Here is a 13,308-nt window from a genome sequence, read left to right as displayed (position 1 = left end):
CACAGGATCTGCATATAGAATTTGTTAAGTTATGTCCAAAAGATGGTAATGTTAATGGAATCATGCCATTATTACTAAATAGAAAAGAGATATTTTGATAAAAAATGTGTTATAATATTTTATGGTTTTAATTTAAAAAATGATTTCCTGAATGAATGGTTTGCTTAAAGATGTAGGAGCCATATCAAACACTGTAAGGATATATCTTTAACTTGTATTTAAAAAGCTGCTAGAGTGTTTGTGTAAACATAGGAGTTAAGGCATCTATTTGGTATTGGGAAATTGATTCTGCAGACATTTGCTCTTTTGGGGGGATTCTCTTTATCACTTGTTAAATTCATCAAGACAGGTTGCACTCAAAAATTAGTTTGTAGATCTGAACTTACTTGCTTTTCTCAGTTTTGATTATGCTCCAACGATGTCTTCCTCTTCTGTATTTTTAAGGTCGCCAAGTTATCCTCCACCTGGCTGTGGTAAAAATAAATCAAAACTGAAGTCAGAACAAGATGGCATCTCCAAAACTCACAAGCTACTGAGAAGGACTTGTTCCAGCACAGTTAAGGCAGAGGATGTGTGTGCCACAAAATCTCATAGAACCTTTGGCCGCTCATTGTCTAGTGACCCCAGAGCTGAACAGACGATGGCTATTAAATCGCACAAACTCTTGAACCGTTCTTGCTCTGCAGCTGTCAAGCAGGAGGAGTGCATTACTTTAAAGCCCCACAAGTTATTAAGTAGATCATGTTCTGGGGATCCTCGATGTGAGCACAACAGCACCTTGAAGCCCCACAAACTTTTAAGCAGGTCTTACTCTAGTAATCTTAGAATGGAAGAATTGGATGGATTGAAGAATCACAAATTACTCAGCAAGACCTACTCCAATGCCCCTAAATCATCCAAAATGGAGCCTTTCAAGGAGTCCAACATAGCAGAGGGCAGGCGGCTCTCTCTTACCTCAGGGCTTATTGGTATCTTAACACCATCTTCATCATCACCTTCACAAGCTGCTGTGCGTAGTAATTTTTAAAATTCCACTCATTTTCTTATTATTTTCCAAACATCTTGTTATGCCTGTTATGCAAAAGTATTAATATTCAGGGGATATGTTAGCAGATACTTACATGAAGAACAATGAAGTCAGCTTTTTAAGGTGCATTTAAACAGCTAAGCATACAAATATAAACATCATAAAAATGGAATCTGCCTGGGTGAAGACAGAGACTTCAAATTTCATCTTGAATGCAGCTCAGTGTACAGATATTGGCCACAGGAAATGTTCAGTTGCACACTTCCTTGCTTACCTTCTTTCTTACTGCAGGAGGAGAATGCAGTGTGAGCTGCTACGCAGGAAAATTGTCTTGGTCATACATGTCCTTTCTAACTTCCCCATGTGCTTCCTGGGGAGAGCCATCCATTGGCTCATTCAGGTGCAAAGCCTCCTCTCCTGCTCTTTTCATCTGTGACTAACACTGTAATGAATAAATGCAGTCATGGTTCAGCTCACCTTTTGCACATCTGTGTTTTGCAAAATGTTTAACCTTCAAACACGCTGACAACTGGAAGTTAGGAATTAGACCCACACTGCCCATCTGTCTTTCACCAGAGAAATCAATGACTTAGAAAAGAAAGAGTAATGCATGTTCTTAATTTAGGAGATAGAGCTTAAACTTAATTAACACATAATCTGCTTCCACCTTTTAAAAGATGTCTATGCTAAGCAGGTCTATGCTCTTTCAGGGAACTGTCAGGGAACTGGTCTGTTTTCTGTGGTAAATGTGAGCAGAATTACTTAGGAGACAGCCCTCTCCACTGCCTTAGCTCAGTGGCACCTTGATATTCTCAGCCTGCAGAAATGGTGATCCTGTCTTGAAATGGCATACATACATTTAAATATGTGCAGGCTGAACAATAAAATTGCAATGAGTGTGTTATGTACCTTGTGATAAATCAGTTTAATAAACCATGAGCTATACTCATCAAATATAAAAGCAGTAATGTGCTATCATTAAATAATTTATTTGCATGCCATGTTGTTGATTCCTGTAATATGCACAACAAAATTAATTTAAGGTCATCCAACAGACTTTTTGCCTGTTGCAGTTTAGATACTAATTTTTTTCCTGAATCAGCAGAGGCAGTCTGTACTTATCAGACTTTTATATCCTTAAGTTAATAGGAAAAGTTCCATTGATTTTGATGATATAATGAAGAGTTGACTGAGTGATTTCATTACTGATATTATTGGCTGATCTGGAAAAAATACAAACCTTGCTTGACAGTCTATAAAAACTACCAATAATTTTATTACTATAATGCATTTACTTTGAGAGAAAATCACCATATACATGGTCAGGTGTCATTTCCCTGTTGTCAGCAAAAGGGCATTAAGAGTCTTTTTCACATCCTACATACAGGCAACAGATATTTGAGTAATTTGGTTATCTGACTCTACGTTAGTGATGAATTAGGACCCTAACTTCTTTTCAGTTCTCACCTAAGATATTTGAATGTCGTATACAGATACAGTCGGTGAGATTATTTCCCTGAAGAAAAAAGTGTAAATGTTGCCAAATCAACAGTTAGAGAATTAAAACAAATAAGCCTATTTAAAAAACAGTAACTACAAAACAAGCAAACAAACGAACCAAAAAAAAAAAAACCACACCAAGAAAAACAACCTGATTTTAACTCAAAACAAGGGCTGATCAGAATAGATGTCAGCATAAAGGGAGTGCACCTTACTGATTTATACAGCAAAAGTACCCTCTAATTTACACTGTTGTATATTGAAAGAAAAAGGCAGAAGGAGCCTGAGTGGGATCTCAGCACCTGTTAGCATGGTGTTCTCTGAGGTGAGATTGTTATGAGTATAAAAGAAAAAGATTTTCTGCACTTCTGTGAATTACATTAGTCATTCAAGCCTAGGTATGTAGTGCATATTTAGACAGACAATACATGGTAAAAATTTAAAGATAGTTACCAAATGTCAGTTCATTTGAATGGAGTGAAGGTGTGGGTGTTTCCATATGGGATTAAAGTTTTCAGGATGCTGAGATAAAAAACTCATCAGGTTTAAGAATGCTAAAAATTCATCCTACATTCAGTGAACAAGGAAAAGGATTGTTCATTTGTAACGGCTTTCCAAATTAGGCATTTTTTAAAATGCAAATATTAATAATTTAATTAACATTTTTGTATACAAAAATTAAAAATATTTTATCATTTCCTTGTCATTAGTTTACCAACATTGAAGTTGCCTGAATTTTTTTTCTTTGCAGCAAAACTATGGTGCAAAATGCATTCCGGTACGAGACCGTGGCTTTCTTGTGCAGGTAGGATGTCATGTCTTACCTATTTTTGAAACACCTTTGAGCATGAGCTGACTGTTAATTTTTTTAAGCAGATGCTGTTATTCTCATTTTCACTGTTCTCAGACTATTGAATTTGCTGAGCAGCGGATACCAGTATTGAATGAATACTGTGTAGTTTGTGATGAACCCCATGTGTTCCAGAATGGTCCTATGCTGAGGGTAAGTTGTGCACTTGCTGGGATAAACAATGCATTTTCTAAAGCCTTAAGTAACAGACCATATAAAGCTGTTGAAAACTCCTGAATTATTTAAGATCTGTTTCATCCTAATATTCATTCAAGATGCAGAAATGTAAAGCATATTAACTAGATTTTACTGAAATTTTGAAAAAAACACATTGCAAGGGAGATGGAAAGCAGGCTTGTTTGTAACTATAGAAATTTAAAAGAGATATATTTCACTGAATAGTGTTATTGTATATGGTTGTAACCAGATAAGCTGAAGGAAGTGAGCTGGACTACTTTCACGGTCCCCTGGCATCCTTCTAAAACCTCAGGGTCACCTCAGACTTTGAGCCATCACAGTATTCAGATACTCTGGTGATTATGCTATGAAGCCTTGAAGTGCTTCTGGCCCTCTTTTGCTCATTCACTGTAATGTGATAAAGAAGCCATGAGGAGATGTTCTGTGAAGTGTCTGATGTAGCAGTGACGTAGCTAGGGTAATGTGGTTGTTCGGCATGCCCAAGCTCCATCTAGTTATACAGCTGTTCTTCAGTCCTGTCTGACTGAGAACCAGGAATTTTATAAGCTAAATGGTGCACCCTCTCATGCCATTGGGGATCACACAAATTAGAAAAAAATAAGATTTGTCCTGAAAGACACAATTTGCCTGGAGCTGCTAGGTTAGTGCAGCTTTGTAAAGAAACATATAGGAGAATGATAATAGAATCAAAGAATGGCCCAAGTCGGAAGGGAACTCAAGGATCATCAAGTTCCAACCCCTGCCACAAGCAGGGCTGCCAGCTGTTAGACCAAGTGCTAGATCAGATTGCCCAGGGCTCCATCCAGCCTGGCCTTAACCTCTCCAGGGATGGGGCATCCACATCCTCCCTGGTCAGGTTGTTTCGACACCTCATCACCCTCTCCATGAAAAACTTCTCCCTGACATCCAATCTAACCCCCCCCCCCCTTTAGTTTAAAACCATTTCCCCTTGTTCTATCACTATCTACCTGTGTAAAAAATTGCTTTCCCACATGTTTATAAGCTCCCTTTAAATATTGGAAGGCAGCAATGAGATCTCCCAGCAGCCTTCTGTTTTCCAGGCTGATCAAGCCCAGTTCCCTCAGCCTGTCTTTATAGGAGAGGTGCTCCAGCCCTCTGGTCATTTCTGTGGCCCTCCTATGAACCCTCTCCAAAAGCTTCACATCCCAACCCAACACATTTCCATTGGGGGCCCAGGCCTGGGTGCAGTACTCCTGATGGGGCCTCATGAGGGCAGAATGGTGAGGGACAATCATCTCCCTCGTACTTTCAGGAAGGACCTTGCAATTTAGAATTCTTGTTTCGATTATATTGTGAAAACTTCTTATCTAAAAAACCATTAAGTCTGTGGAAAACAGTGTTTAGTATCAGTGTGTAAATGATCTAATGTCTCATCTACCAATTTTTTCACAATATGATCAGCAAGTACACAAGAGTTGAAGCAGGCATCATCTATGATAGACCTGTGGAACTAAATTCAGGAACTAAATTACTGCTTACATAGTAGCAAAAGTAATGTCAGAGTCATCCCCGGTGTCACCAAGTGCTGCCAGAGTTAGGTGTTCTGACAACAGTCAGCAAGTAGGCTGCTGTTAGAATTTGCAAAAGCATCTACAGTTTTGATTAATACCAATTCAGGACATGTAAAGCCTTCATACTTCTAGAAATGCTATGAGGTATCTATTTGTCTCCTCAAGCTCAAATCTGCTTTTTAAAAACATGGCTTTCTGTCAGATCCTGTCAGATATTAGAAGGCTGTGGAAAATGAACCAGTTCCTTGTCTTTTGTCTTCAGATATGCTATAATGCTTGCTACTTGTGACAGGATAAGACTGAGTGAATTAGATAGAAAGCTTAGATACTCTAATCATTTAAATGACTGGGTTTTATCTATCATCCATAACAAAAAGTAAACAGTAGGATTTCTTCCTGCTCACACAATGAACTATTAAAAAGAAATAAATTGGAAAATCGTCTGCTCTAAGTTTAAAAAAAAAAAAAACCCTTGCTTTCCCACCTTAGGAATCAAAATTCCTGAGAATGACTTTTCTCTAGGACATTTTCTTGGCATAAAGAGGGGACATTTTTACCATCCTTTTGAGAGTTTGTCAGTGCTTCAAAACAGTGAAAAGTGAAAACGTGTTTGCAGTAAACACATATTCCTCAGTGCCTTTGCAAGCTGAATAACCTAGCAAGCTTTGCAAAAATGAAAGATGTCCTTATGTAACCCAGAGAGATGAAGATAGCAGGAGGAAATCTAGCATGCTCTGTGCGTGCTTGAATGACTGCAGAAGCAATATAGAGCCTCCATTAATCAGTCTATAGTTCTGTAGAAGGTGAGAAAGGATACTGATTTGAATATAGCTTGAGTTTGCCAAGGATTCTGAGGAAATTTTTTCTTCTTCAGAAAGCAGTGGGAGAGTAGCCTATAGGCAATTGTGGGGCTTATATGCATACTTTAGCTGCGCATACATATGTGTGTGTATGCACCTGTGTCTTTGTATGGATATAATGTATAAAGAAAATGCATGTAAAAGGAATGAGGAATGACCCAATTGAAAGAATACTTTGCATGCAGTGCTGCTACAACAGCAGATCTCAGAAATATAGTACTTTATTAAACAGAATGCCCGTAGGTGGTCAGTAAAGGAAGGATGCATGGGATCCTTATGTGGATGCCTAATGCCTTATGTCATTTCATGTATCCCATTTGTAGTATCCCCAGCTTTCATAAGGGGCCTTGGAGGGCTTGTGGTTTTGAGGCCATGATATCTTCTTGTTGTCATAAAGGTCTGAACCTGTCTGCTTTTATTTTTAGATTCTGTATCTTGCTCCCATTTTCTTCAGATAATCATGTCTTTTTCATTCAGCCTGTCAATTTCATTACATTGACAGGCTTTATCTAAAGCTGGTTGTATTGCAGAAGATGTCACCGACTACATAACTCTGGATGATTTCCTTTTCTCTTCCTTTAAGGAATAGTTCACGTACACAAATGCTTGTGGGGATCATATCTGAGTGTACATGATGAGTTTGCTTTTACCCATTTGGACCTTTATTTAATGACAAGACATATGAATTTAAGAAAGCTTAGCAAAGTTATGGCATGAGAAATTCATTTTAAACATTTTTAGTCTGGATGTTCTGGTGTTTATGCAGTTGCAAAGAAGCCAAACTCATTGATGCCAGTAAATAATTTGATTCTGCAGTACTCCTTGGTGTCAGCCTGACACCTTTCCTGAACTGTAGCATAGCTTAATTAATTGCCTTGAAATGCAGCTTAAAATTTTAACAGTTGCTATCACACGATAATTACATTCTCTTAATACTTTAATACTTATCTCCTATGCCTTGATGCAGTCTTTTGTGCTGGTTATTTAGGACTTGTGCAATTTCGGTGCCATCCTCAGGACTGGTAAAGATTCCAAGTGAAGCTGTGAGATAAGATTTTCCTTTGTGGAGATTTGTATTACAACCTGTATTTTTACCTTGATTATACACTATCTTTCAGTCAGAATCTCTCAGTGCAAGCTTCCTTCTGAGGACTGTGATTTCTTTTCCTAGATAACATTTTGGGGGAGGTGATTTTTTTTAATATCTGTTTCAATTTACTTCTGCTTTCTTAAAATCTTGACATCTTTCCCACAAGATAAAAGTAACTTGATGACAATGTCATGGATTTTTTAAATAGTTTAATTCAGACACTATACCAACACGGCAGAAGTACCACTATATGGAAGTCTATTGTAAAACAGTGAATAGCAAAATGGCATACTTTCAAGTTCATACTCATAAAATAGACATGTGTTTTGCTCCAGAGCTCACAGTAACAATGCAAATACTTCCTGCTGGTTCAGGGATCCTGTAATAACACAGGAATTTTTGGTTGTTAGGCTATCTTACTCTCCTACTGAGGATAAAGAGACTATCATACTCAAGGGAATTAAGAAGAAATTCTTAATATTTCACTTGGGAACTCCTGTTTGAAACAGATTGTGGACCTTGCAGGACTAATAACCATCTACCTCTGGACTCCAAATGTTCCCCAATGTCCAGAAAAATTGCCAGGTAGAGTCCCTGTATGTACTTCACAACTGTATGCATTAGTAGAAACAGAGTATACAGATGAGGTAACTTCAAACCAGACACATAATTTTTTCACAGGGAGCTGTGTTTGAATTAAGGGGATAGGGAGTGGTCAAAGACTACAATAACACATCATGAAGTCGTAACATATTTTTATAAAAATCCATGGTTCATTACTAAATTCCACCCTTTAAAAAAAAAAAAAAAAAGCCAGTGAAGTTAGCAATTCCTCCATGTAGGTATTCACATCTTTTCTATACCAGATGAGGGTCAATATGCGTTCTCCATATAGCTTCTTTCTTTAGTATCTATTTCAGGAGCATTATTAGATCTAATGATTTTTTGCAGTGCACTCAAATTTATGAACACTAAAATGGATGCATAGAAATACATTCATATATAGAATGCCACTGAAAAATGGAGATTTCCTGAAATCACTTCAGGGTATGTCTTTCTGCAAAAGAACAGAGGAATTCAATGAATATAGGGATCGTAGGTAGAATCCTTTTGCGTACGATAGGCTAGGATATTTCATGTAGTTATCTGTGATAATAACCTGAGTCCTGCATATTTCAATCTGCAAAAGGATAGAGAAATGGCCTTGAAATAAGCCATGGAGCAGAAGGGCAAAAGCTCACTTGATCTTGATTTTTAGTACGAATACATGCCGTGAAAGCTGGGCCTCACGATCCTTCTGACTTTTTGGGTTTGAGTTTGGAACTCAAGTGAGGTTTGGAACTGCAGACGTTATATCCAAATCTCTCTCTTTTTTTTTTTTTTTTTAACCTGAAAAGATTCACAGAGAAACAGGCTGCTTCCATCTGGAAGGCGACCTGTGTTGCACAGCTCTCAGGGGCTCTGCGATCTGTCTTTTCTCAAGTAGCCCTTTGCTTACCTCTGAAAAACAGTGGGAAGGATGAGGTCAGACATGGGTTTTGTGCTAAGGAGAGATGGAGAAGTTAGACACAGTAAACATCGTGAAAACTGCAAGTCTACTCACTTGAATCATTCAACAGTGCCTCATGATTCTGTTTCTGAATTTATTTTCAAAACAGTTGTTTAGATCAGTAAGATGAGAACAGTTATTTGTTTATAATTAATTGCAAGATTTTCTTCTTCAGACGTGAACTGTTCCAAAAACAAGCAGTTGAAGGTGAGTGAGCTCACATAGGTTGTTAAAATAGTTAAATTATCATGATTTCTGGCTGGCTGAAAGCTGGACAATGCTAGAAAACTGACAGGAAATGTGCTTCTGAGAGAAGTAAATCTTTCATCTGTTCCTTTCTATAGTGCTTGAGGGAGAGGGCCCTTCCTGGGTAAAGTGTTTACAAAGAACTACAGACTGGTTGAGATTGGCAGCCCTTCTGCATCCATCCAACCCCTCTCAATCAGGGATACACTGGACCTGCTCAGGATGCCTAAGACCATGTCCAGTCTGCTTTTGGAGATCTTCAAAGAGGAGACCCAATCTCTCTGGGCAACCTGTGCCAGTGTTTGATAAAGCTTTCGATAATGCTATTTTACTCTTCAGATAAAACTTAAGATAAAGGATAGATAGAGCTACTCCAGTATGAATGAATAAAAGGGACTAACTGGCCTCCAAAAGTCCTTTAAAACCATATGATTTGGTTTGTCTAAGCAAAAAAGAAGGTAATTTGCAAAGCAGGTGTCATAAGATAGTAAAGAAACTTGAGCATGATTAGGTTTTATATTAAAAGCCTATTAGCTTTTTGTTAATAAAACATGAAATTCTTCATGTTACTCCAGAGCTGTTAATAATATTCTAGGGAAGAAATAAGTATTTTTATTAGGCAACAGTTTTTTCTGACATCTTGTTTTAGAAATTCAGCATGTGATTTAACTACTTTTATTACAAACAAATTTAACTACAGTGAGATCTCAAGTTATTCACAAAAATGATTATTACACATGAGGATATGATTTAAGTAAGTATAATAAAAATATCTTCTCCAACTTCTTTGCAGTAGATCTATTCTGTATGCCTTCCAGATTTCCTTATCTGCCATTGGGATACAAAAGCTATTGATAAATTTGTGCAAATTAAACATGACCAAAAAAAAAAAAAAAAAAAAAAGGAAATTATTCAATAACATTTTTTAAGAGGGACAAAAAAAACCCAAAAACTCTGGATATCAATAATATCAATAATTTCTCTTTGACTCAAGAAGACTCTTTACAGTGCCATCTTGTGTTGAAATTTTAACTAAGACTTCTTTAAAACATGGCAAGAGATAGTAATAAAGATAGTAATAACAATTTAAAAAAAACAGCAGAACTAAATACTGCAGCTAATTTGTTTGAAATTTATACTCTGGTGCAGACATTTCTGCTGTTTAAACAACTTTCCATAAAGTATGAATGTAAAACAATTTTTACTGTAAAACAATATTTTAAATACCAGCTGTTTGCATTTACCAGTAAAAATAAGTGCAGTATTTAAATCACAATTTGTATTTACTTGAATATTAGTAACCTTTCAGAATATTTTGAATGAACATTTTTAGGATGTTTTTCACCCCAAGAAATTCAGTTATGATTTCTTATGATGGCTGGTAAGTTCCCACGGACTGGTCTTGAATTACTGTGTCCTTTGAATGTTTATTTCGTAGCCATGAGTGAAACACAGTGACACTGATGTTACGGAATTAGTATGCCATTTAAGGGTGGGAGGCTTTTGAGGCATCACTGAACTGTGGGGAAAAGTGTAAGTGTACAGACATGTTTGTCTAGACTGGATTTTAACCGAGATGTTGGAGATGTTTTCTTTCCTGTGGAATAATGTGTGATCCTTCTTATCCTTAATCTATAACATAACCTGTTGTTATCTCTTTTTATGAAAAAGCTGCTTCAGTTACAATCATTACTTTAGCAGAACATACTTCAATCACTTCATTGTTTATTGAGAATAAAATGTATGTCTCATCCTGTAGCCAGGAACTTAACCACAGCTCACCTTGCCCAGCTAGCACTTTATATTGTTTGCTTATTTGCCACTATATAAGTATTTTGGATGACTGGAGAAAACAAACAAACAAACAAAATGTGGCTAAGATATCCAAGCATCTAGAAATAAAAAGAAAGTGAGAAATAAAATCTGAATCAACCAGCCTAAACAAACCCAAACAGAACAAGTAGTATTTCTTTTTCAGCCTTTGTCTATTCTCTCATCTTTCAAGAAATTGTATCTGCTTACCACTGTGGTATCTTCAGTGTCTTTCAGCAATGTGTTCCATGTATCACGTGCATATTGTGAGGCTATTCAGTGAGCTTACCTTACGTATTTTTAGCCAGATAGGTTATTCAATAAATTATTCCTGCTCTCTGTCAGTGTGTATGCTGCTGTAGAACTTTGGTTAGTGGTCTGACTTCATTTGACAATTCAGGGCAAAAATGTACTTTTTGGTAATTGTCAAGTTTTAAAGTATTGCCTAGATCAATGCAAGTTTAAGCCACCAAATGCAGTTATATGGTTAAGAATTTAATTTTGAATAAGTTTATTTTAAAATGTATATTTTAGTGTAAACCAGAAGCCTGTTAATAAGGATTATTAAAATAGAAGTCTAAATTTTAATTTTAATAAATCAAAGTATTTAAATTCACTGTGTGTTAGTGTCAGCTGGTTTACTGGGAAGTATAAACCATGGTATAGTAGGAAGATGATTTCACTTATGTTACAAAATAACCTTGATCATTATTAGTTAAAATTGCTTGAACTGTGAATCTTGATGAAACTTAGTGTAGAGGTAATGGTAATTCTAGATGAGATGGCTTCTGTAATGATTTAATTAAGTACAAAACTCATACAGCTTAGACTCTTAAATCTTTGCCTTGTAATTCTGTGAAAGTAAGTTCTAAGAGATGCATTATCTACAACCTTTTGGTGTATCATTTTTCAGATGTGATAATGGTATCCTTGTGGGCCTGAATGTAATTGGTCTGTAGGTACTGTGGACTCACTCAGGTATTAAAGCATTAGCAACCAGTCTTACTTTGCCTTTCTTCACAAATGTTACTAAATCTAAAAAGCCATATCTCACACAAATTGAAAAATAAACCTGAAAATCTTGAGAGCTCCTTTGCAAAAGAAACCTTTACTTACCAATCTTCCTTCCTCACTTCCTTCTTTCTTTTGCTCTTCTGTCCTCTTCCCAGCCCCTCTACATATTTTGAATATTGATGCTGCTCTGTTATATCCTCATCCTTTTTTTTTGAGACTAATGAAGAGGAAGAATTTCCTTCTGCAGAAAAAAACTAACCATTATGTGGTTGAATCTGGGAAACAGAACATGGATGTAAAGATACATTTCATTTCCGCTGCTTATTCTTTTCATTAGGAGAAGCGGGATGTTCGCTAATGGTTTCACCTTTACTATCTGTTACACTTACTGATGCTGAGGCTCTGAGTTTTCCCTGAGCTTCTCTTTTTAGATCAGGAGTTTTTAGGTGTGTCAGTCATACTGCAGCCTCATTAGTGTCTGCGTGACTTCCCCCGGGACATAGGAGAAGGTTGCACATTGCTCTTCTGAGAACAGCTGCGGCACACATTAGAAAATAGCAAGATAGATCAATATCCAGAAGGAAGGTTTCACCTTTTTTGAATTGAAGAATGTCAGGAAAACATTTTAAGTAATGTATGAGTTCTTGAATCAGAATATGTCATAGTAGCTGGATAGTTTGCCTGTCTGCCTGTCTTCTTATGTCATCTCATGAAGAAACTCTGAGCCTTTTTTCTTTCTAGCAGCTACGGATGAGTACCATGGAGCATACAAAAACTGGAGATGACTGAAGAAAATTCTGAAAGCCTTGCTATCATTAAAAAAAAGGGCTTTCTGCTTCTGTCAGTGCCTTCTGCTTCTGAGCATTTGCAGACTCTGGTTAACTGTCCAGCTATTATTTTCTATTGTCTATTTTCTGTTATTCTCACTGGAATAATTATCCTACTAAGTAATCTTCCAGTTTTGTGGAAGTTTTGTGGAAGCCAATGGCCTTATTTTAATTTTCTCCCTTCAAATTTAATACGAAGTATGTGTGAAAGCACCTTCTGCTGTTCAAGGAGAAGTAAAACTGCACTCTAGGTATTGGGCATCAAAGTTGCCTAGACAGGCAGCTCTGAGGGTCTTCAAAGTGATGGTTGTATTTGGCAAAATTCTACATATCCATAAGCCTGCACTGTCAGGCAAGTTCCAAGTCTGGAAATGTATATTTAAGTGTATAAACCATATTTAGGCATGTATTTCCCCCTGTGAATCTAGTAGTATAATATAGGCTGAGTATTGTGTACCTTTATGTGTATGGGTCCATATCAGCAAGACCTCGTCTTTATTTTCATGTGTGTACGTGAATATTCTTAAAAACTTCAGCCTACTGTGTTACTGCTTCTAGTTACATGGCCTTAAACCAAAGTGAAAGTATCCAAAAATGACAACAGTGTCACATTTATAAATGTATTATTGTTGTAGTTACTGCTTGTGTACTGCAGCCAGGGACATTTCTTGTATTTGTGTTACAAAGTCAGAACAAGACTGTTTCTGTCTCATGGGCTCACATCCAGTCATGAGCATAGAGACAAGTGGATGCCACGCACTAGCAGTAGGTGAAATACTAGAAGCATTATAAGAGCTGCTCTG

General features: G+C 36.9%; 1 protein-coding gene across 2 annotated transcripts in view; it reads left to right on the top strand.

Moving 5' to 3' along the window:
* Positions 1-13,308, top strand: part of PARP8 (poly(ADP-ribose) polymerase family member 8) — a 113,706-nt gene that overhangs the window by 75,338 nt on the left and 25,060 nt on the right. For both annotated transcript variants that reach the window (XR_008203176.1, XM_052670118.1), the window contains exons 12-14: positions 445-1,009; positions 3,279-3,332; positions 3,435-3,530. Coding sequence is in view for 1 of the 2 variants with exons in the window: in XM_052670118.1 (XP_052526078.1) it covers positions 445-1,009; positions 3,279-3,332; positions 3,435-3,530 (715 nt within the window). In the remaining variant the exon portion in view is untranslated. The remainder of the gene's footprint in view (positions 1-444; positions 1,010-3,278; positions 3,333-3,434; positions 3,531-13,308) is intronic.

This window comes from Tympanuchus pallidicinctus, unplaced genomic scaffold, assembly GCF_026119805.1.
Source record: "Tympanuchus pallidicinctus isolate F22 unplaced genomic scaffold, pur_lepc_1.0 scaffold9, whole genome shotgun sequence".
NCBI classification, from domain to species: Eukaryota; Metazoa; Chordata; class Aves; order Galliformes; family Phasianidae; genus Tympanuchus; species Tympanuchus pallidicinctus.
This window is presented reverse-complemented; position numbering and strand designations above follow the sequence as displayed.